This window comes from Bactrocera dorsalis, unplaced genomic scaffold (genome assembly GCF_023373825.1).
Source record: "Bactrocera dorsalis isolate Fly_Bdor unplaced genomic scaffold, ASM2337382v1 BdCtg243, whole genome shotgun sequence".
Lineage (NCBI taxonomy): Eukaryota > Metazoa > Arthropoda > Insecta > Diptera > Tephritidae > Bactrocera > Bactrocera dorsalis.
Genome location: NW_026038294.1, coordinates 3,728 through 25,153, shown reverse-complemented (window position 1 = coordinate 25,153; position 21,426 = coordinate 3,728). Strand labels below are relative to the sequence as shown.

The 21,426-nt window shown below is 36.8% G+C and overlaps 3 protein-coding genes across 4 annotated transcripts; 2 read left to right on the top strand and 1 right to left on the bottom strand.

Moving 5' to 3' along the window:
- Positions 1-698: 698 nt before the first annotated feature.
- On the top strand, positions 699-2,825 carry LOC105231409 (nedd8-activating enzyme E1 regulatory subunit). 2 transcript variants are annotated; one of them, XM_029552499.2, is made up of 7 exons: positions 699-1,028; positions 1,083-1,455; positions 1,562-1,697; positions 1,752-2,216; positions 2,271-2,519; positions 2,580-2,694; positions 2,807-2,825. In XM_029552499.2, the coding sequence occupies exons 1-6, from the start codon at positions 796-798 to the stop codon at positions 2,690-2,692; spliced, it is 1,569 nt and encodes a 522-aa protein (XP_029408359.1). In that variant the 5' UTR covers positions 699-795; the 3' UTR covers positions 2,693-2,694; positions 2,807-2,825. The 2 variants fall into 2 exon arrangements, with proteins under 2 accessions (XP_029408359.1, XP_011210999.1); XM_011212697.4 differs by lacking the exon at positions 2,807-2,825 and having other exon boundaries at positions 2,580-2,756.
- A 112-nt stretch (positions 2,826-2,937) lies between these two features.
- On the top strand, positions 2,938-5,236 carry LOC105231408 (zinc finger protein 888). Its single transcript, XM_011212696.4, has 2 exons — positions 2,938-4,445; positions 4,506-5,236. Exons 1-2 carry the CDS (start codon positions 3,270-3,272, stop codon positions 4,875-4,877), a joined length of 1,548 nt encoding a protein of 515 aa, XP_011210998.2. The 5' UTR covers positions 2,938-3,269; the 3' UTR covers positions 4,878-5,236.
- A 129-nt stretch (positions 5,237-5,365) lies between these two features.
- Positions 5,366-9,436, bottom strand: LOC105231481 (uncharacterized; the record flags this gene model as incomplete). The annotated part of the gene is made up of 2 exons (XM_049462058.1): positions 5,366-8,418; positions 9,107-9,436. Coding segments are annotated over 2 exons (672 nt in total), but the record flags the coding sequence as incomplete, so codon positions are not given.
- Positions 9,437-21,426: the final 11,990 nt, after the last annotated feature.

Genomic DNA, 21,426 nt, shown 5'->3' with positions numbered 1-21,426 from the left:
AAATTGCCAGCCATTAAAAAAAAGAACTTCGTATTTCTTCGTGTATGCAGTGTGGCCAAGTTTAAGTCCGAGTGCTACCGTACTCCTTGAGTTTTTATATCATAAAATATTTTATAAAAAATCTCGATTGCAGAAAATTGAATATAATGTTAAAGGCTTCTTATTAAAATATATATTTATTTATTTTATTTTTTAACACATGAGCCTTAATTTCTTTCTGCTAGATGTTTTCTATTCACACTATGGTTTTTAAAAAAAGTTCGAATAGGGGCGTTTCTTCAATGGTTGGTTAACTGCAACCTATGAGTTAAGTTCCAGTTAACTTAACTAAGAGTAATTTCTTCTGTAAAGAACATTTTTTAACCAGAACTGAACTGACAGATGACTGCTAACCAGACATTGAAACATTTGAAAGGGGTAGACAACCGTTACAACAAAAACTATTCCAACATTTGCAAATAACGTAAATAGTCTTTTCCTTTGTTTTCTATTATTGTTAATGATTTATTTGCTAATAATATATACATATACATACATATATCTTTATATTAAATATGTATATGACATCGTATCCTCATTTTAGGTATTTTATAATCAATAACTTGAATTAACAAATTGTAGGTAATGCCAATTGATTTATTTGTTCTGGCATCTCTCTGTTGTGACAGTTCTCCGACAAAAATCGAATAACAACAAAACAGTCTAATTTGCAGAAATCAGCTGTTTTTCTGTGTTTTGTTAGCTCCAACATCTGCCATTGACCGCCTTCGGCATACAATAAATAGCAAGCCAGTAATGTCATCACCGGCGCCAAAATCTCCAGAACAATCAGATAAAAGCAGAAAATATGATCGTCAAATACGTTTATGGGGAGAGCATGGGCAAAGCTTATTGGAAAGTTCTACAATTTGTTTGCTGAATGCAACGGCACTGGGATGTGAAGTTCTGAAAAGTCTTGTCCTACCCGGCATTGGTGGCTTCACTATCGTAGATGGAAACGTAGTCACCGAAGATGATTTGGGAATAAAGTATTTGAATTAATAGTTTACAAACTATAATTTTTAAATTTTAATTTTTTTCAGTTTCTTTTTGGACGCTTCATTTCTCGGTCAATCCAAAGCAAGAGCTTGCATGCAATTGCTTCAAGAATTAAACACAGACGTGAATGGTGATTTTGTGGATGAAAGTGTTGATTGGATACTATCAAATCGACCGGCATTTTTCGATACATTTGATGTAGTCATTGCATCGAATCTGAATGAAAAAGCTTTGTGGGGATTATCGGACCGTCTCTGGGAGGCAAATATTCCATTTATCTATTGCAGATCATTGGGCTTTTTTGGTTCTATTCGCTTACAAATAAAAGAACATTGTGTAATTGAATCACATCCCGATAACCGCCAGTATGATCTTCGACTAGAACAACCCTTTCCCGCATTACAAAAACATTTCGAGGTAAATTTTTTATGCATATAAATTATTTTCTAACATTCTAGGGGTTAATTATTTGCTTTAAAGTATATTTCTTAAAATGGAAGTTTAATTTTTATTAATATTTTAGAGCACAGAAATCACTAGTAAGGTTCCATGGCTGTTGGTGCTTAATAAATTCCTGCAAGTATGGAGACAGAAGTACGGTGGACACTTTCCCGCAAATTATAAGCAAAAGTCGGAGCTGAAGGAAATGATTCGCGCAGGTTAACTAATATATGTAAATACATTATTTATTTACCAATTTAATAAAATTTCAGCAATGACGGCAGATGAGGAAAATTATGAAGAAGCCATTAAAGCGGTAAATACTGCTTTAGGTGGAGGTAATGTGCCTTCTTCGATCAAATCGATTTTCCAGGATAATGCTTGTACGAACCTTAACAAACAAAGTAGCCCCTTCTGGATAATAACCAAAGCTTTAAAAGAATTTGTAGAGAATGATAATAATGGGTTGTTGCCACTGCCCGGTGTGCTACCGGATATGACTGCTGACACTGAACCATATATAACATTGCAGAACATTTATCGTCAACAAGCTTTACATGATGCTGACAATGTTTATCGCAAATGTCAAAAATACTTAAAAGAACTTGGTTTGCCTGAAGATACCATTAGTGAAAAAACAGTACGCTTATTTTGCAAAGAAGCTGCTGGTCTAGCAGTTTTACGTGGGACTAAAATTAGTGATGAAAATGCTAAAAGCAGTAACATACTTTCATTCGGTTTGTTAAACGCATTGATTTACGTTGAATATTTTGCTTACCATTGATTTTTAGTTGATGATTTAGAGATTCAAGGTACGCTTGCTGAGCATTATGTGGCCCTACGTGCATACGAGCGTTTTGTATCGGAATGTGGCAATGTACCGGGTGAATGTTACGTTGAAAACGATGTGAAAGAGCTAAAAACGGTCGCAAGTAAAATGCTGTCGGACTGGGGAGTTCATGCCTCCATTAGTGATGACTTGATACATGAAATTTGTCGTTACGGTGGCTCGGAGATACATTCAATATCAGCGTTCATAGGTAATGAGTGCATAATTGTATCCATTTTTTAAATAATACAAAAGTGTATTAATCTAACAGGTGGTTGTGTAGCCCAGGAGGTCATAAAGATTGTAACTAAACAATATAAACCTATCGATAATACGTTTTTATACAATGCCATTACTTCCGAAACAACAACATTTAAACTTTAAAGGTTTGCATTTTGTATGTTATTGCGAAAAATCTAACAGAAATATATATACTACCAAATTCCAATTATACCTTGCCTTTTTCAATATGTGTAAAATATATTTTTCTTCTACCAGGGAACGTAAATGTTATTTGTTTGACGTAGCGAATACATGAACCAAAAATATCACATCAAACTTGGCAGCCCTGTTTTCATTGCAATTGGCCTCCCAAAACAGCTGATGAAATAAAATGCATATAAACAATTTGATGTAAACAATAATATTTTGATAAAATTCTAAGTGCAACTAATAAATTAAAATTCTTAATAAACCGGTGTAACTTCGACGTATACATACTGTGGTTAGGTATTTTGGAACTGTTGATAAAGGCGTATTTCTCAATGTAGGTATGATGTTCCAGAATTATCACATAAAAGAAAATGCTGCTTCCATATTTCTACACCTAAAAATACACTATAAACATAAAATTGCTGATCAAATATAAATGTGTATTTGTCATCAATCTACTACCTAACTGTTCAATCCAGTTAATAAAGTTCAACCGCAGTAATATGTACATTCGTTTAAACTCTTCAATATGGATGGACTTACTTACAAATGCCGAGCTTGTACAATAGAATTAAACTCGCACCAATATTTAAATGCAATGAATAAAGTTCACATATTCGAAACACCGGATATCGCAAAGAAGCTTGCCAGCTGTATCTCAGTAGAACTATCTCTTGCAGACGAATATCCAAAATTTTTATGCGAATGTTGTTATCAGAAAGTTGACGATTTCTATCAGTTTCGGGAAATGTGTAGAGAATCAATACAACATTTTGAAGAGCTGATTTTGGCTAAGAAATCATTGCTTTCAGAGGACGAAGTCCCTATTTCAATATTGGAAGATCAGTCGAGAAGCCTTACTCGAGTGAACGAACTAAATCATCTTGAAGATAGTCCTGTTAGATATCAAGATTATTTAGGAAAGCCAACAGAAGTAATTGATGATTATAATAAGGAATATGAAGTAGAAAATACGCAATACTCTGGACAAGGGATGTCACCACCAAACAGGCATAGCCATAATGAAGACCACTGGGATTCTGATATTGTCGATAACCTCAGCAACAATTCTCTTAATGAAACCTGTAAAAGTTACGAAAATGTTGCTGAAATAAAATTAAATAATATTAGAAGGGTTAAATCTGAAAAAACAACGAGTCAAAAAAAATTGCCTGACTGCGAAACGAAAACAACTTACCGTTGTGATATTTGCCCGTCAAGATTCTTTGTTGAGCATCGCCTCAATGCGCACAAACGTGAACATGAAGGCCTCATGCCGTATCCTTGTACGCAAGAGGGCTGCACCAAAGCATTTAATCGCAGAAGCGCATTGGCAAGGCATCTTAGACAGCATGAAGGATATAGTTTTCAGTACGCTTGCGATCAAGACGGTTGTGACAAAGTGTATAAGCACAAGCCAACATTAGTGATGCATCAGCGCAAATATCATAAATTGGGACCGGAGTTGAAAACGCACATTTGTGAGATTTGTGGCAAAGTATTTAAAACGACCACAATGCTAAACGATCATCATTATACGCACAAGGACAAATCGGAACGTCCCTACGCTTGCGACCAGCCAAATTGCATGCGTCGATTCTCAAATAAGGATAAGCTGAAGGTGCATCTAATGCGACATGCCGGAATTAAGAACTATGTGTGTCCACACTGTGGCATGCGCAAAACCACAATGAACGAGTTGAAGGTAGCTGCTTTTAATGCACTATAAAAACACTTTTCCATATTTTTCTTTCATTCTTTCTAGGTGCATATTAATTACCATACGCTGGAACGTACATGGCCATGTCGGTTTTGCACACACATTTGTAATAGCTCAGGCAATTTAAAAACACATGTACGCACTGTGCATGAGCGTGCCAAAGATTATGCATGCCGCTATTGTGAGCGCACTTTTGCTAAGCCGGACACACGCAAGTACCATGAAATGACCCACACGGGCGAGAAACCGAATGAATGCCCAGAATGTGGTAAACGCTTTTTACAACCAGCAGCATTGCGCACACATCGTAAGATTCATCAGCGACAAGGTTTGCATAGTTCAAAAGCGAAAAAAAGTGAAAAGAAGAAACCTGCGCAAGTAACTGTACTCAGAAATGCAGAAAATACGGAATATTGAGCAAAGTGTTGTGAAAAAACTTGGACTCCATCGGCACAATCATTTATGTTTGTTACAAACTTCGTGGAAAACCAAACACATTTTTTTATTAAAAGTTCATTCTTTATTTTCTTAAAAAATATTAAACTATGTTACGTCCACATATATAATATTTTATAAATTACATATTCCTCAAGTCAAGATGAAAATTTTAGAATTAAATTGTTCAGAAAGTAATAATATTTCCATAATAATTAATATAAGTATTTAACTGCAAGGCGGATTTTTAGTTTAACAAAATGTTGTTGCAAAAATTCTAACAAATAAAAAGTAATAAGGAGAAGGTATCTCTTATAACAGATATTCTCACAACTTTTATAAAGTGAAAAAGGTTTTTCGTGTTTTTTAAATAAGTACAACTTTAAATTTAATATTTTGTAAATATGTATGTACAATATGTCTGGCAGAGAGGTAAAATATATATAAATTCATATCGGATATAGAGTTCGTTTTCAGATTATTCATTTTAACGCTTACTTGCTAGAGCACATCAGAATATTCTTTGAAATCAGCAGCTTGTAAATATTGAATGTATGTATATTTGTTTTATAACAATTAAGTTGTAAATAATTGTATGTATGTATATGTACATATGCATATGTAAAAATAATGTATGTATGCAATATGCACTGTGAGGCAAGGTCATTGTTATTGGTTTACGTGTTATTATGATAATAGTATAGTTAAAAGTGCACATATGTACATACATACATACATATGCAAGTAAATAGGCTCAGTCAATACGGAAACATTTACAATATATAAATATGCGATTTTTTCACTTTAATACAATAACTTTATACATACACAAACTAAGTTTAACATATATACAGTAAGGGACAATAGTGTTCACGAATATGTGTAATTTGAGTTCACTTGTTGTGAAAGAGCAGACGCTGTCCGCTGTCCTACAAAAACCGCTGTGGAAACTAATAAAGTCATCAGCGAGGTCCATGGAGTCAATGTCAGCGTCAAAACTGCACAAATATGCCTGAAAAATAACCGATTTAAGGCTAGAACGATGGTAAAGAGCCCGTTCTTAAGTGATAAGCACCGTTAGGCTCGATGAGAGTTCGCCAAAAATATGAATAATTCAACATGGTTGATTAGAAAGGAGCTACTTTGTCCGATGAAACCAAAATTAATCAAATAGGATCAGGTGGGGGCGCAAGGGCATAGGTTGACAAACAGGTTGGTGTACTGGATTCCAACAATGAAATATGGAGGTGGATCATTGATGGCTTGGAGCTGGGCATACTTCGTCCGATCGATGATATTATGCGTATCACAGATTATATTGAAATTCTGGAGAACTTATATCATGCAAGTCAGGTTATATTCAGACTCAGAGGGCTAGCGGTCCGAAACATAGCGCAAAAACTACCAAATCATGGTTTGTGGTTAATGTGATCGAACTGCTGGACTGACTCTCCACGCAGACCCTAGACTTTAACCCCATTGAGCACCTTTGGGCCATTTTAACAAACAATTTTTTCCGAAAGGGAAGCCCCAAAAACTGTAAATAAATTGTGGAAGAGCGCGCACAAGACAAAAAATAAGCCCAAATATTTTAGAGAACCTCAAATAGCATTACAAAAAGGACGGTGAAAAATATCAACGTGCTAGTAATCGCACTTTTGAGTCCATGGACAAAAGTTGTATTGATTTATCTCATCGATTTTTTATAAACAATTTTAGGCCGAAATTTTTGGTCAAAAATCAATTTTTTTTTGAGAAACTGCCATTTTGTCAAAAACATTTTTTTTACTTATTCATTATTATTAACATTATTTTAACGAAATCTGTTTGGTATTTAAATTTCAGAGGATCCAGTTCAGAGATATAGTGGTCATCACAAAACGTCTTTTTTGAAGGAGTTACGGGATAGCAGCTGTAGTTCCTTTCCAAATAAATATTTTAACTAAATGTTGAAAAATAGTTAAAATATACCATATGTGTAAAAACTTTTGGATCAATAAATTGAAAAGTTTTCTCAGAAAAAATTCTGAAAATTTCGGTTTTTGCGGCCTTCTAACTGAATATAATCCTTTAAAATCACTTTTGAGTCAATGGACTAAAGATGTATTGATTTCGAAAGCAAATTTAATGCCCTTTTCAATGTATTTATAGATTTTTGTAGGCATAATGCTTAATGTATTATAATTTTTAAACTTAAAAAAAATATTGGTATTTTCGTGAACCATTTTATCCTTTACTGTATATATGTATATTTTACAAACACGCACGCTTAACAGCTAAATATGCATTATTCTAATATGTTCCTTTAAGGATTTCAATATGTCTCTAATAATGTTTAACTCGCGTAGATTTGTTATATATTTTTTTAATATTTTTTTATAATTTTTAATTCTATTTTTTATATAATTTTTAAATATTTTTTATATTATTTTTAAATATTTTTTTGTAATTTTCTTTGCTTACTTCTACATTGTTTACATAGACAGCAGTCTCTAATTCTAAAACATCTTTGTATACGCATGTGTGTGTGTATTTATTTCTAAACGTATACCGCATTTCATATACAAGGTTTACTTTTCGCATTTTAACGCCAATTCGCACATCTATGTGTCCACACTAAATATTTAGGCTAAATATCACCAACGATTAAATCGTTAAATCTTAACAGACTTACAGACTAACTCAATTACAATAGAATAATTACAATAATTAATTTTTTTTGTTTTGTTTTGTTGTTTCATGCTCCATTTCGTACCATACTATAGCAATTCTATAAATATTCGTAAGCACTTTAACATTATTTTTACCTCAAAGATACATCCTATGTATACATACATATATAATATAATAATTTTTAATCTAATATAACTCTACATAAATAGCGCTTTATGCTTTCAAGAATCTCACTGTTTCAACAGTTTTCAATAATTCACAATAAATTATGTATTAACAAATATAAGCTCGTTGAATTACCACTTTCGTTTTTACTGCCCTAAATATGATTATTTTTACATTTCTCTGCTACTTTCCCACCTTCTCAAGCTACCGTTGCCATTATTAACAACTAACGACCGTAAAGTATGCTACACTGCGTCTCAGTGCATATTCGAAAACAATTTCATTTAAATTCTTTTTAAAATCGCTATACACCCTCCTCGCACTGCCGCCCATCCTCCGTATCTCATACATAGTCTGAGGGCACTGTTGCCGCCACGGTGCTGGTGCTTGTCTCATTGATGGCCGCCAAGCGTGGTATGCGCCGTTGCGAGGCTTCGTTTGGTCCGCCGCTGCCGAGGGGGCCCATTGTACCGCCAACGCCTACGCCCAAGACGCCACCGCCGCCGCTGCTGCCTTCCCAGTTGGGCAGTGGTTGTGACATGACCGTTAGGCCAACTATTTCGTAGGCACGCTCATTGCCGCCGCCTGGCATGGCGGTCACCGAGAGGTCGGAATAATAGGCGCTGCTGGGCGCTGATGACACCACCATCGGAATGTCTTGCTCGTGTTGTTGAAAATTGTATTTCTGAAAGGTAAAATTAAGGAGAGGTTAATGTATTAGCTGATTTTTGATTACACAAACAATTGCGTCACAATGAGTGTGGTTTTTTGGAAACTTTTTTTTTAATAAAAATTGAACTCGGCAATTGTTTAACGAATAACTTCTAATCATTTGGGATAAGCTTCTATTATTTCGGGATAATATAATTCTAGAGGAAGCAAGCTCAAGTTGATTATAAAAACCAAATGGATTTCTTACGGCAAGCATTCTACGCAGCCGAATCGATCTGGAGGTCGTCCAAATAACTCATTTCGAAAAGCTTTCAGTTTTGAGGGCTCTAAATATTGGGTCAATATGACCAAAGAAAATACCAATCATATATTCTTATAAACGGTGTATCCAGTCCAACTGCCTTTTGACGTTTATTCAAGGTCATCATGGCATAAAAAATATCACAAAAGATGCCTTTATGAAGACTGCTATGCGCTTCTATAAAAAGTTATGTCAGTTTATAAGACCCAAGCTTCGTCAGTCGAGATCATTTGCCTACAATACTGACCCCGATTTTAGAGATTATTATTCCAAAAGAAAAATTGAAAATAACTTTATGGGTTTTGAAAAATAAACTTTAATTATATAAAAAATTATAGAAGCTAATTCAACAAACTAAAAAATTCTGAATTCCGAAATTCTGTCTATTGCCTTAACTCACCTCACCACACTGACTGTAGGCCGTATTTTGATATGACGGATTTGCCGAACGTACCGATTCGCGATCCAATTCAGCGTACAATGCCTCATTAACTGGACTATATGCATCGTCCATGTGTGTATAATGATTTTCGGCAGGCGACGATGACGGTGGTCCAATTTGATCTGGACTGGCCGATGAGCGGCGACTCCATGACCAAACACCTGAGTTGCTATTCGGACGTCTTCTTATGCTATCGGCTTGATGTTTGATCGAGAGTGTGGAACGACCATTCGAGCCGCCATTGCGATTGTTACGACACCACCACGGTTGTGTGCGACCAGCTGAAAAGAGAGTGGAGACATGAGTTTAATGAGATACTTTAGTAAGGCTTCAAATTGTGCGAAGATTAGAAATATCTTTTTTGATGAACATGAAAATAAAAATAAAGCGTTTATATTCATCTTTTGACGAATTTCCGAAAATGTTATTATAGTAATATTCATATTTGAGGCTCTAGGTAGTTAGATAGGTGGGTAGAGTGGTTGTCTAACGACGCACCTAGGCTTTTAGGAGGCTCATTCTGATACCAAGGTGATTAATATTCCCTCACTCTATTGTCTCCTCTCTGAATCATCTTGTGCTTCGGATGAAATTCATCTATACAAAAAATTTTATTTGTGCAACCTCCGATAAAGAAACCCTGGACCGATAGTTGCGATTCCTTTCCTGTATATCCTGTATAGAGCCTTGCATTCGCATAGACGATATTTTACTTTCTCCTCTTTTTCTATTTCCTGACCGCTTCTGCAATTGTCATTGTATCGTACACATAGTCTGCCTGCTGGTATGTCTACCAATTAGAAGGTGACCTGTTAGCACTCCTACTAGAGTTCTTATGACTTTTGAAATAACATGGTCGGTGGCCCCAGTTCCGAGGTTTGCCTACTTGTTGAGCAAGTTAGGAACTCATTCCACCGAGACTCAGCTGAATTAATAACATATTCTTCGATTAAATATCTACAAGTGGCCAGAGTCATATACATTCTCTCTTTTTCGGAGTCTAATTGTAAGGTGGTAATCCTCCTGGCTAGATCATCTGTTTCACAGTTATCATGACCCATTGCCCTGGAACATATTGCTCTGGAACCCGATGCAGGTTTATCGTGAAATACATGTAGGACATTAGATCCACTAAGGGATCAAGGAGTTCTTTCACTATCTTTGACGAAATCTTGGAAGACTTCAGTGATTTTAAAGCCGCCTGGCTATCCGTGTACGTAAATATATTCCTTGTTGTGAGCACACTCTTTCTCAGAACAGAAAAAGTTTTGTTGCTGCTTGGATATTGTCCGGTTCGAAGACACTTCAATGGTCTGGATAAAAGCCTATAAAGTCAAAGATAATGTGCGCACTGTCAAAAAGCTTATGTTACAAGTATTATGGTATGTGCCGAAATTTACTAAAACAAGAGATACATATATATATAATTGTGACTTAGTCATCGTATTCAGAAACCACGGTTTGGTTAGTTCGGTGGCATTTTCTAGTTTTGTAACTCAAAATCAAAGAGAAATTTGAGGAATCTCAGGCCTTACTTAAAGTTTGGTGGATTCTAAACAATTTTTTTAAATGTATTATACATATATCCGAGCTTATCCTTTAAACTTACCAAAGTTTTTCAATAAGTATCATATGTATATATGATCAAATTTGACCCGGACTTAAAAAAAATAAAATAAATTTTGGTACATTTTATTTTATCGTTCTTAAAATAGGCTCCTAAGACAACAATTAATCCAATTTTCAATATACTTGTTATAATTTTCGGCTGGGATGGCCTTCGGTGCCTTCAGCAAATTTTGATTTTTTGACAGTCGTCTAGTTTTTTTTTTCATATGCATATGTGTATACAACTGTCCAAACACACTGATGTCACATATTGAGTGAGTGAATGTTGGGGCGTTGCCAAAACCGATGCACTCCAAGCAACAATACCAACAACAACTGCTTGTTTGCTGGCTGCAGCGACAACGCAATGGAATTATAACATTTTATCAAACTATTTATTAATAAATTTTGTTGCTGTTTTTTTTGTAAACGAACACGTGTATTTTTGTATTCCAACATTTTCATTCACATTTCAGTTCAATTAAATGCATAGCGTATGATTTGAAAAGCGACAGGCTGACTATGCACCGCATTTGTTTCAAACGCTTTAAAGGCACAACGAGGCGTATGAGTGATGTAGGCAGTTTAAAGTGCGATTATTTATGGCTTACAATATACATACATATGTACGTATGGATAAATAAACAGTCATATAAACATGTGCAAACTTACACACATACTAATAAATAAATATACAGTTATTATTTATGCATGTATATATTGGCTTGGATTTCGACGGTTCATTGGTACTAACACGTCACAATACAAATTGGTGTTGACTTTTATCGCAGCGTGTCATTAATAGCGCACTCTAAGATCAAAGAAAACTCTTAGTCACACGACTGCACACATCATATCTACATATTTGCACACATATAGATCCTTAGCGCTGTCATACACATGTTCCTTAAGCTTGAAGCTTATGTATGTAAATAGATACTCGCATATCAAAATAAATATGAGTTTGAAAGGCGGCTGGAGTGGGAGGGAGGCATATCTACCAAATGCTTTAAAATTCCAGTATTTATCGCTTTCATAGTTATGAATGACTTCGTTGACAGTCAGCAGTTGGGGGTGTGGTTGCGGCTGGTGGCTTGGCGGTATATAGTTACATATGTATGCATGAATGTATGTGGCGGCATGTCAGTGGCTCGAGTTGTTTGCCTTTGCCTGTTTGTTTGCTAAGCGTTCGCGTTCGATTACACACTCAATTATTTATACGAATGTAAATTGTTTGCTCAAAAACAACGCCATGATTATGTGTGTAATTGCTCGTATGATATACATTGTATATCAGTGTGGTTGTGTGTGTTGAAATTTTCGAGTGTTTATTTGCAAAAAAAAAAATCACCAACATATTTGATAATAATCTCTGTTGATTATTCATTGAATCATGTGCTAAAGTAATTGTGTGTATGTATGTATGTTTGTGTTTGGCTTAACTTTCACTTGTCAAACGTTAGTAATTAATAAGGCTGACTCAGTTTGTCGAACTACATATGCACATTTGTTGAATATGAATATTTAAATGCAATAAATTTTTGATAAAAGTAGTAATCAGATCGATGAATAAAATATTGGTTAGTCGAAAAAGTCTTTTCGTATTCTGTCAATAGATGTCGTTGCAGTCGTATATCTCCAGTGCTACCAATCACATTGTGTGATACCATATAGTTCCGGAAAGGTGAGATTTTAAGTTTAATTTAACCAACAGTTGCTCAAAAATGAGTGAAAATAATGAAGAAATTCGCTATATTTTGAATTTTTTGTATAAGATGGGAAGAACGCCACACAAGCCTCCAATGAAATTTATGAAGTTTATGAAGACGATTTTGTCTCAGTTAGTGTAGTACAAAAATGGTTCGCTCGCTTTCGTTCTGGAAATTTTGATGTGAAAGATGAAACTCGCTCTGGTCGACCTAACGTTGAAAAAGTCGATGAAATTATGGAAAAGTTTGACCAGGACCGTCACATAAGCAGCCATGACATCGCTAAGGAACTTAACATTCACCTTCAAATTTAAAAAAGGCTGGCTACAAAATGAAGATCGATGTTTGGGTACTACATGAATTGAGTGTGAAATATTTAATGGACCGAACTAACATCTGGGATTCTTTGCTGAAACGAAATGAAATCGAACCATTTCTGTAGCGAATGGTAACAGGAGATCAAATACAACAATAATGTGCGAAAAGGATCATAATCCAAGCGTGGTGAAGCTCAACAAATGGTCGCAAAGCCATGATTGACGTCTTGAAATGTTATGCTGAGTGTTTGGTGGGATTGGAAAGGAATCATCTACTATGGGCTGCTCCAGCCTAGTCGAACAATTGATTCAACATTTTACTGCCAACAACTAATGAGATTGAAGCAAGCAATCGAACAAAATGGCCAGAACTGACCAACAGAAAAGGCTTCGTCTTTCCTCAGGACAACGCTAGACCACACACATCTTTGATGACTCGACAAAAACTGGGACAGCTTGGCTAGGAAATTTTGATGTTTCGGTCAATGCAGAACTCCCTTAAAACTCCACCAGAAAAGTTTTGCACTGATGGAATAATGTTTCTAGCGGAAAAATGGTAAAAAGTAGTCGATCGACTGAAATGGTACATATTTGGTTCATTAAAGTTCATTATAAATAAAAAAAGAGGTTGAAGTTAGATTAGAAATACGAAAAGACTTTTTCGACTACCCAATATATAGACAGATCCGTTGGCTAAATTGACTCAGTTTGGTATGTTGATCATAAATATATTTTATAGTATTTAATGTTCGAAAAGAAACTTTGGGTGTCACAAAAACTCAATATACCCTATTCAGGGTGTAAAAACTTTCAAGTAAAGTTAAAGTGTTTGATACACAAAAATATTTAACAAACTCAATTTTTCCAAGATTTTCCTCAAGAAGTCCCAGGCAGTGTGAATATCAAAAACAATACCACCAACATTCATTCATGTCTGTGCATGTCATTGTAGTTGTCGATTTTGTCATGCGAATTACAGCAATGACAAATCGCCGATGTTCACCATTGACCATTAGCATTTTTGCAGGAAAAAAGGAAAAAATGCAATCGAAAAGCCAATTAGCCATTGGCGATGTTCAACGCTGAGTTGCGGAATTTGTTAACTATTTTTCGTTGTTTTACTCGCTGCTACACTCGAATTTTTTCGGGAAGAACAGTTAAGTGCAAGTTGACTTCGTGTTGCACAGCGAAAAGCTAAACAAACAAATATCAAAACAAAAAAACCGCATACAAAACAAAAAAAAAAACGAAAGGAGAAAGGAAAAGCACTGAAAAAAGCAACAACAACAATAGCAAGCTTTATGGTAGCAACGCAGTAAACTTAAATCACCGAAACTAAGTTGGGTCGCGTGTGCAATTCGGCGCTTTGTTGTAACGCTTGGCTTTTACATGTGTGTTGTTGTTATTTTCTACATAGTTAAGAAATTAGAAAAAATTTAAGTAATTCAACAAATCGTTAAATTGTCAAGCGATCAGGCATGTTTATAGCCGAGTGCGTGACTGCCAATCGGAAGACGCTGGATTCTTTGTTTTTATTGTACTTGTAAATATTCAACTCAAATCGCAAATTGGAGTAGGAGTTGACACAAGCTTTGGTTGTTGTTGTTACATGAGTACAACAAAAAAATCAAAGCATTCGCGTGAGGTTAGGTTAGGTTAATCTGGTAGGCCAATAAGCCACGCATAGACCAGTTTTGGTTCTTTGCGGTACCAGAAGGAGTTAAGTTGCTAAGTCCAAGAGAAGTAGTCACCGTTTAGAGTGCCTGCGCTTGATGCGAGTTTTGGAGAAGAATCTGCGGCCTCACTCTCGATACCTCTTCCAGTGTATCATACTGTGGGGACCTAGATGCTTACAGCGTAGTCTTGCCAATGTGGGACAAGTGCACAAGAGATGCTCCATTGTTTTCCTGGTGCCCCGCTCTTGTTTCACCGGGTTTTGAATTTTTATACCATGCTTCTATCCAGATCGTCGTATAGACATTGCATGGGTTTTCCAATGTTGATCATGTTTGCATTATTCATATTTTTTTCTATTTACTTTGAACGTTCTTTCCTAGATGAAAAGTGGGATCATGTAGTCGGTGTTTGTCCAACCTATACGTAAATTTTCCAGCAGCTAGTAGTCGTCCCGTCGATTTTGCTGCGCAGTTTTCAGCGATGAGGTCTATAGCTTAGTACCAGTTCCAGAGCCGCCAATTCTCGAGATCATCGTGATCATCAACTTCGACAGACTCATGAAAAAGATATCCCATACAACTCCACATGCAGTACTACATGCGATCTAAGGCTTTTCAGAATCAAATTACTAAAAAAACTCAATTAAGACTCGGGTTTTTTGCTTTTCTCTCGTAAAAGTAAACCTAAAACACCGTGAAACATTTACGAATATGTAAGAAGATGGCGCCAGAAGATACATGAAAAAGAAACATTGTTTCCGCATAAAAAATGTGGGTGAGGCATGTACATATGTATGTGTGTACAACGCTGAGAGGAAAAAAGTTTGGTTACAAAGTGAAACAGGCGAACAGATTAACGATTTGTTGAGAACGAAAAGACACGCGCCGCAAATCCTTTGACAATCACAAAACAAAAAACATACACGAAATAAAAAATAGAAACACCGAAAGGCCGAAAAAAATGCGACAAACAGTTAAAACCGTTGAGAGTACAGCAATGCAAACAGTTAAAAATTCCAAGCAAATCGTTGCGAAAAAAATGAAAAAAACACAAGGAACGCACCGCGCTGAGGTTGCGCGAAGCAAATGCGCGGTTCGTGTTCGTTTTTGTTTCCAGCCCGAAATGCAAACTGGCAATTAAACGTTTGCACTTTTATTTCCTCTTGTAAACACGCCTAAGAGGCTCAAGCAACCAACTGCCAAAAAACAACGGAGGCAAACACACAAGCGAACCCAAATCGATTTGCGCTCAAAGGCGGCTCAGTTCACGAGCTGCCAGTAGGCAGCTGGAGCGGACAACGCGCCCGGGGTGAGTAATGAAGTGCATGCACGCACGACAAGCCACGCGGTTTCGATGTCGCTCACAGCGCGCGCACATACAAAGGTCAACGATCACTCCCGATGTGGCGCTTAGCCGGCTGGTGTTGGTGCGTTCCACAGCGCTCTGCTTTTTGCTCTTCGGGCGGAAGTTATGTCACTTATCCTTGGCCGTTTCTCACTGTGGCGCTAAGCGTGTACGTGTGCGGTGGGGCTGGGCGGTGGCCGGGTCTTTGCGATTGCTTTGCGTTTTTTTCCGTGATTTGTCAGCCGATTAAAAGAGGCTGAGATTGTAGGTATGCGTAGCGAAGCAGTTTGCATAACAGTACTTTGTGTGTAAAAGTTGGCCGGTTGACAGTTGAACATGGGCGCAGGCGCTGGCAATTACGCGACATCACTGACCCGCATTTGCGTGTGGCCGCAATCGGAAAATCGGATTCGTAATAGACAGATAGTGGCAGCTATGTGTGTTTGGCGAAAAGAGCAACAGTGGAAGCAAATTGAAATGCATGTAATGGGTTGGTGAGCATACGAAAAAATGCTAATTGCCTCTCTGACGAGTTGGCCTCTTGACCCAGTGTCTAACCTTCAATTTGAAGGTATTACATTTGCTAATGGCAAGAAAGCGCATATGGGTTTCTATTAAAAGTTGGCATATGCAGATTTTATATGGAAAGCTGGAATATTAGGGTGCGAAATGGAAGTTTATTGCTGAGCGAAAGTATCTGATTATCCGGAAGCATAAATTTAAATACACCATGCTAAACAGGGTTTGTCCGGAAAGTAATAGGACTAAGTCGATTTAAAAAAGTGTATTGAGCCAATCGTTACAATTCTTTAAAAACTTTCAAAATAGGCTCCTTCTGCGTTGATGCAGTGTTGCTTGCGCGATTTCCAAGCATTGAAGGCGTCACGGAAGTTGTCGAAGTCGCAGGTCTCCCAGCATGGTCTTCATCACCCTGTAACTTTTCAAGCTTGGGTTTTGTTAGTTACTTCTAGGTGAGAATACCCTATAAACGTAAATGAAGAAGAGGTAAGGTAGAAGAGGAGGAAACTATTTTAATATGTACCAATATGGACTGCTGAGTTGGGACGAGGAGCCTCTCTAGACCACTCCGAGAGAGAGATAAGATGCTCCCTCTAATGATTTATATATGAAGCATGGTTATACTAGGCTCGTACAAAATGAAACTTTTACAAAAACGATGTCGAGATGCTTGACAACGTAGCCAAGGAACCTACAGTCATCAAATGCAACATTACAGGAGACGAGACGTGAGTTCATAATTATGAAGTCTAAACTAGGCAACAATCTAGGCAAAGGCGCTACGAATATGAGCTGAAACCAAAATTTGCTGAAGGAAAGCCCATTTTAACCGAGGGTTATAACAAGTTTATAGATAAATGGATGTATTGGCTCAGGAGACTATTTTCGATAGTAGAGTTGCTTATTAAAATACGTGAAAAAAATATTTTTGTGGCCAGTCCGGTTCAAATTTGACTGAGATAAATATTTCCAGTAAATTTGCTTGATACAGCTTAAACAGTTTGTGTGAGGTGCGGCCACGCCCACTTTTAAAATATCCTTTCTACTCTGCTGTACTATATCAACGGCATTTTATGGGCGCCGAGGCATACTTGTAACATGATTCTTACCAAAAAACATACCCCCCTAATGCCGATAAACATATGCACAAAAGCCCGGCTTGGCAAAATTTACTATCAGCCAAGCGCTATGTTGCTTATAAGCTAGTTAAATGCTTTTTAGATACGGTTGTAAACACGTCTTTGCAGCGTTGCATGTCACTTAACCGTTATGCGCGGCGGCACATTAGCTTCGCATTAAATTTTTATCAACGCAACATTATCTTTAAGCGGCCGACTGCTTGATTGTTGGTCGCGCAAGTGCGCCCTGTCTCCGCCACTCAAGTAGCAACTGCCGATTATTAAATTACGAGTAGGTTGCGCCAATGTGGGCTACCGAACGCTCACTGTGTGGAATGCATCGCAGCTGCCAGGCTGCAGCGCCGTTTTGTACATGTCAATTGCACATAAATAATTTATTGTTGCAACGCAGTGTTTGTTTTCGTAAGCGACCGTTATTTTGTCCCAAGCAGAATAGTTAAAAATTATTTTTTTTTAGTTTAATTTTTTAAATAATAATAAAATAAATATTAAAAGCTTATGTGGCGCAACTGCCAGCACGCTAGCCGCGAGCAAGCGCGTCTAAGTCAGTCTGTTAGCAAATCGCATGTGTATCTTGACAGCGATACATAAACGATATGACCTTTTATTTGGACTTTGCATGTGAGAACTAGTTATTCAAACTGAAGTTGTCGCTCAGTTTAAATAATACAACGGTAAATGAGGTCGCGGTGGCATGTTCGTTCAAGGGATGTTGTTTACATACAAATCTATCAATGATATCTGCTATGAAGTAGCAAAATGTGATCTGGATTTATGAGTTTCGTAGTTGTAATTGACTTCTCGACAAAAGCTTTGGCATATCTTTCGCTTATCCAAGTGCTAAGCCTTCATTCAATTGCTATTATTTGGCATTTTAAATGATTTACTATTGAAATCTCAGTGCGAAATCTCGATCAGAATGTTTGTGTTATGAGACAAAATTGGAAAGTAGACTGATAGCAATATTAAGAAGGAAGAGTACAAACAAGACTTTGGACTGTTCGAACACAGAAGTTCTTCCTTTCTATGGGTCCACAAAGGACTACATATAGTAGTGCTCGTGTGATCTTTGATCAGCCATCTAACCTAACCTAAAATAAGACTTATAGAAAGTCAAATTAAAGACGTAGTTAAAGATCAAGACTAAAACCTGGGTCTAGACTAAGATCAAGACCGTAACTAAGACCAAGACCAAGAATAAGACTAAAAGCAAGATCAAGAAAAAGAAATAGACCAAAACCAAAAGCAAGACCAAGATCGAAATCCGAACCAAAATTTAGACCAAAACCAAGGCAAGGATCAACACTAAGATAAAGACTGAGGCTAGAACCAGGACGAATACCAGATCAGTACTAAGAACAATATTAAGACGAAACCAAATTCAAAACCAAAACCAACACCAATACCAATACCAAAGCTAAGACCAAGACAGTGATCAAGAATAAGATCAAGACCAGGACCAGGACCAAAACAAAGTTTAGAAGTATGACAAAAATTTAGAAAAAGACCAAAACCAAGGCCATTTATAATACCAAGACAAAAACCATGAGAAAGACTACCAATTATATTAGAACCAAGACCGAAATCGGGACCGAAACTAAGGCCTGAGCACTATCAAGATAAAGACCAAGACTAGAACCAATAACAAGACCACGACAAAATTCAAGACCAAAACCAATATTAAGACTAAGGCCATGGTAAAGTACAAAATCAAGATCAAGACCAAGATTAAAATCAAGAACAAAACCAAATCAAAGACCAAAATCAATATCAAAACAAAGACATATACCTATAACAAGACTAATACCAAAATCAAGAGCACCATCAAAAACAAGACTAAGAGTAAAGATCAAGACCAAAACAAAGATAAGAACCAAGACAAAAGCAAGACCAATGCCAATACCAAAACCAAAGATCGCGCACAAAATCAAGATCATGATCGAAAGCAAGATCCCGATATTCTTAGTTATGATTATTTTCTCTAAAATTTACTGCCAATGTTTTTTTGGTTGGCGTCTCAATATTGACAACATTAGCTATAGAAATTGAAAGAAATCAAAAATTCCTTGAATTCTTAGACGTGAGATTTATATAGAAACTTCGCTTGTTGCCAATATTTTCATATCAAACAAACTATAAGAAACAAGCTGATAAATGGCCACTGTGAACTCGACTTGCCAACTGCTCATCAATTGTGATCCAGAATTAAATTGAGAATTAAAAACATCTTTATAAAAGATTTCGCACATAATACCACGGCATCACTTTATTAAGCCAAATTTATTTAACAAAATTGAAATTAAGCGTGAACATGACCTGCCATGACAAACAGTGATGTACCACTATTTTTTGTGGCAGAGATTTAATGTGCCACATATGTATGCAATTGCCGGCAAATGTGGCATGCAACAACCGTCAAGTGGGAATCAAAGCGCAAATGAAGATGTGTGAACCGACTGCTGAACAGAACGAAGAAATTGTCATTACCGTAAGTGCGTCCCCAAACTAGGAGACAACGGCGCATATGCTACGCTTAAAAATATACGCATATGCCTGGGAACTGCGGTAGTGTGTGTTCAAAATTAAAAATACCCGATGGGCGTTAAAACGACATATTTTTGTAGCTGTCTCGAAAAGGAGGCTGAGGCTGAAGAAGTTCCCTTCCAACACGAAACGCTTGTGAAATAAAGTGGGGACTTCAATTGTAGTGCAACAACACGAGCAAAAATGAACAATACTAAGAGCAAGAGTAAGCAAGAAGCTGATCTTCGCACACGAAAAATTATTTGAACAAAACTCAAGGAGGCACCCGGCAAAGCGCTGAATGAGCAGCAAATTGGCGAAGGCAAGGATGTACACATTCATATAAGCAAGAGTGTGTGCAAGTGAATCGCGCAATTTATGTACGTAGGGTCTCTGACTCTTCCTTATGCAGATGAGACAGCGAAGGCGAACCTGGTCCACACACACACACATACACAAAAGCAAGTAGAATGCTCGGGCTCATGAAGTGCATGAAGTATTTACAGCCAACAATCCACCATGGGCCATTTAATTAAATTGTTGCCACAGCAGTCAGTGGCAGCAGCAGCAGCAATAGCTGCAACAACATCAACAAACAACAACAAGTGCATACTTCATTGTATTTTAAATTTATGCAAAAGGCGAAAATAATTTCACTGTGACAATGTCAGCAACAATTGCCGCTTGCTGGTCCGCCAAAGCGGCTAAACAACAACAATTCGCCGTTTTGTCTTTGCTGAGCATGGGAATGCGTCTTCCAAGGTTGCAGTGGCGGATGCAAGTTGGTGATTTTCGTTTGCGATTGCGAAACGTTGTGAGTTGCAGAAATGTGTTGGACTTTAATGTCGTCGCTGTCGTGTGCAACTTTGGGAGCTCATTTCTATTTGGTGAGCATTCGATTTGGGCAGTGAGAAGGGGTTTTGGTTGAGAACTAAAAATTGACTTAGAATTGTTGGCATATTTGTGAGGCAGCCTCAGCAGCCAATTAATCAACTAAATTGCGGCAAATTTAAGATGTGGCACTGAAATTTAGTAATTTAAGATATATATGGAAAATTATATTAATTTATGTTTATATTATAGTAAACCCTCCACGAATTAATTAAACAAAATTAGACGAAAATTTTCTTTAAATTTTAGGTTAGGTTAGATTAGATACATAGTTGATCCCTCGAACAGGGCGTCACACTTAGACTTTTAAGTCCAGTAATTTGTGAAGCCGTACTAGAAACTTTTGTAGGTGGATATTAGCTATCGGCAAAACACTCTGAACCGATAAAAAATCTGCTTAGGATGTAAAAAAATATAAGATCAAACGTGATTTTGCTTTGATCTGACAAAAGCTGGACACTTGTGAAGGAAATGTTGAAATGATTCTATCTAATGTTCTTCCAAACGGCTAAAGCCGCTGGCATCTAGAATGGATGTTCAATTTTACTGCT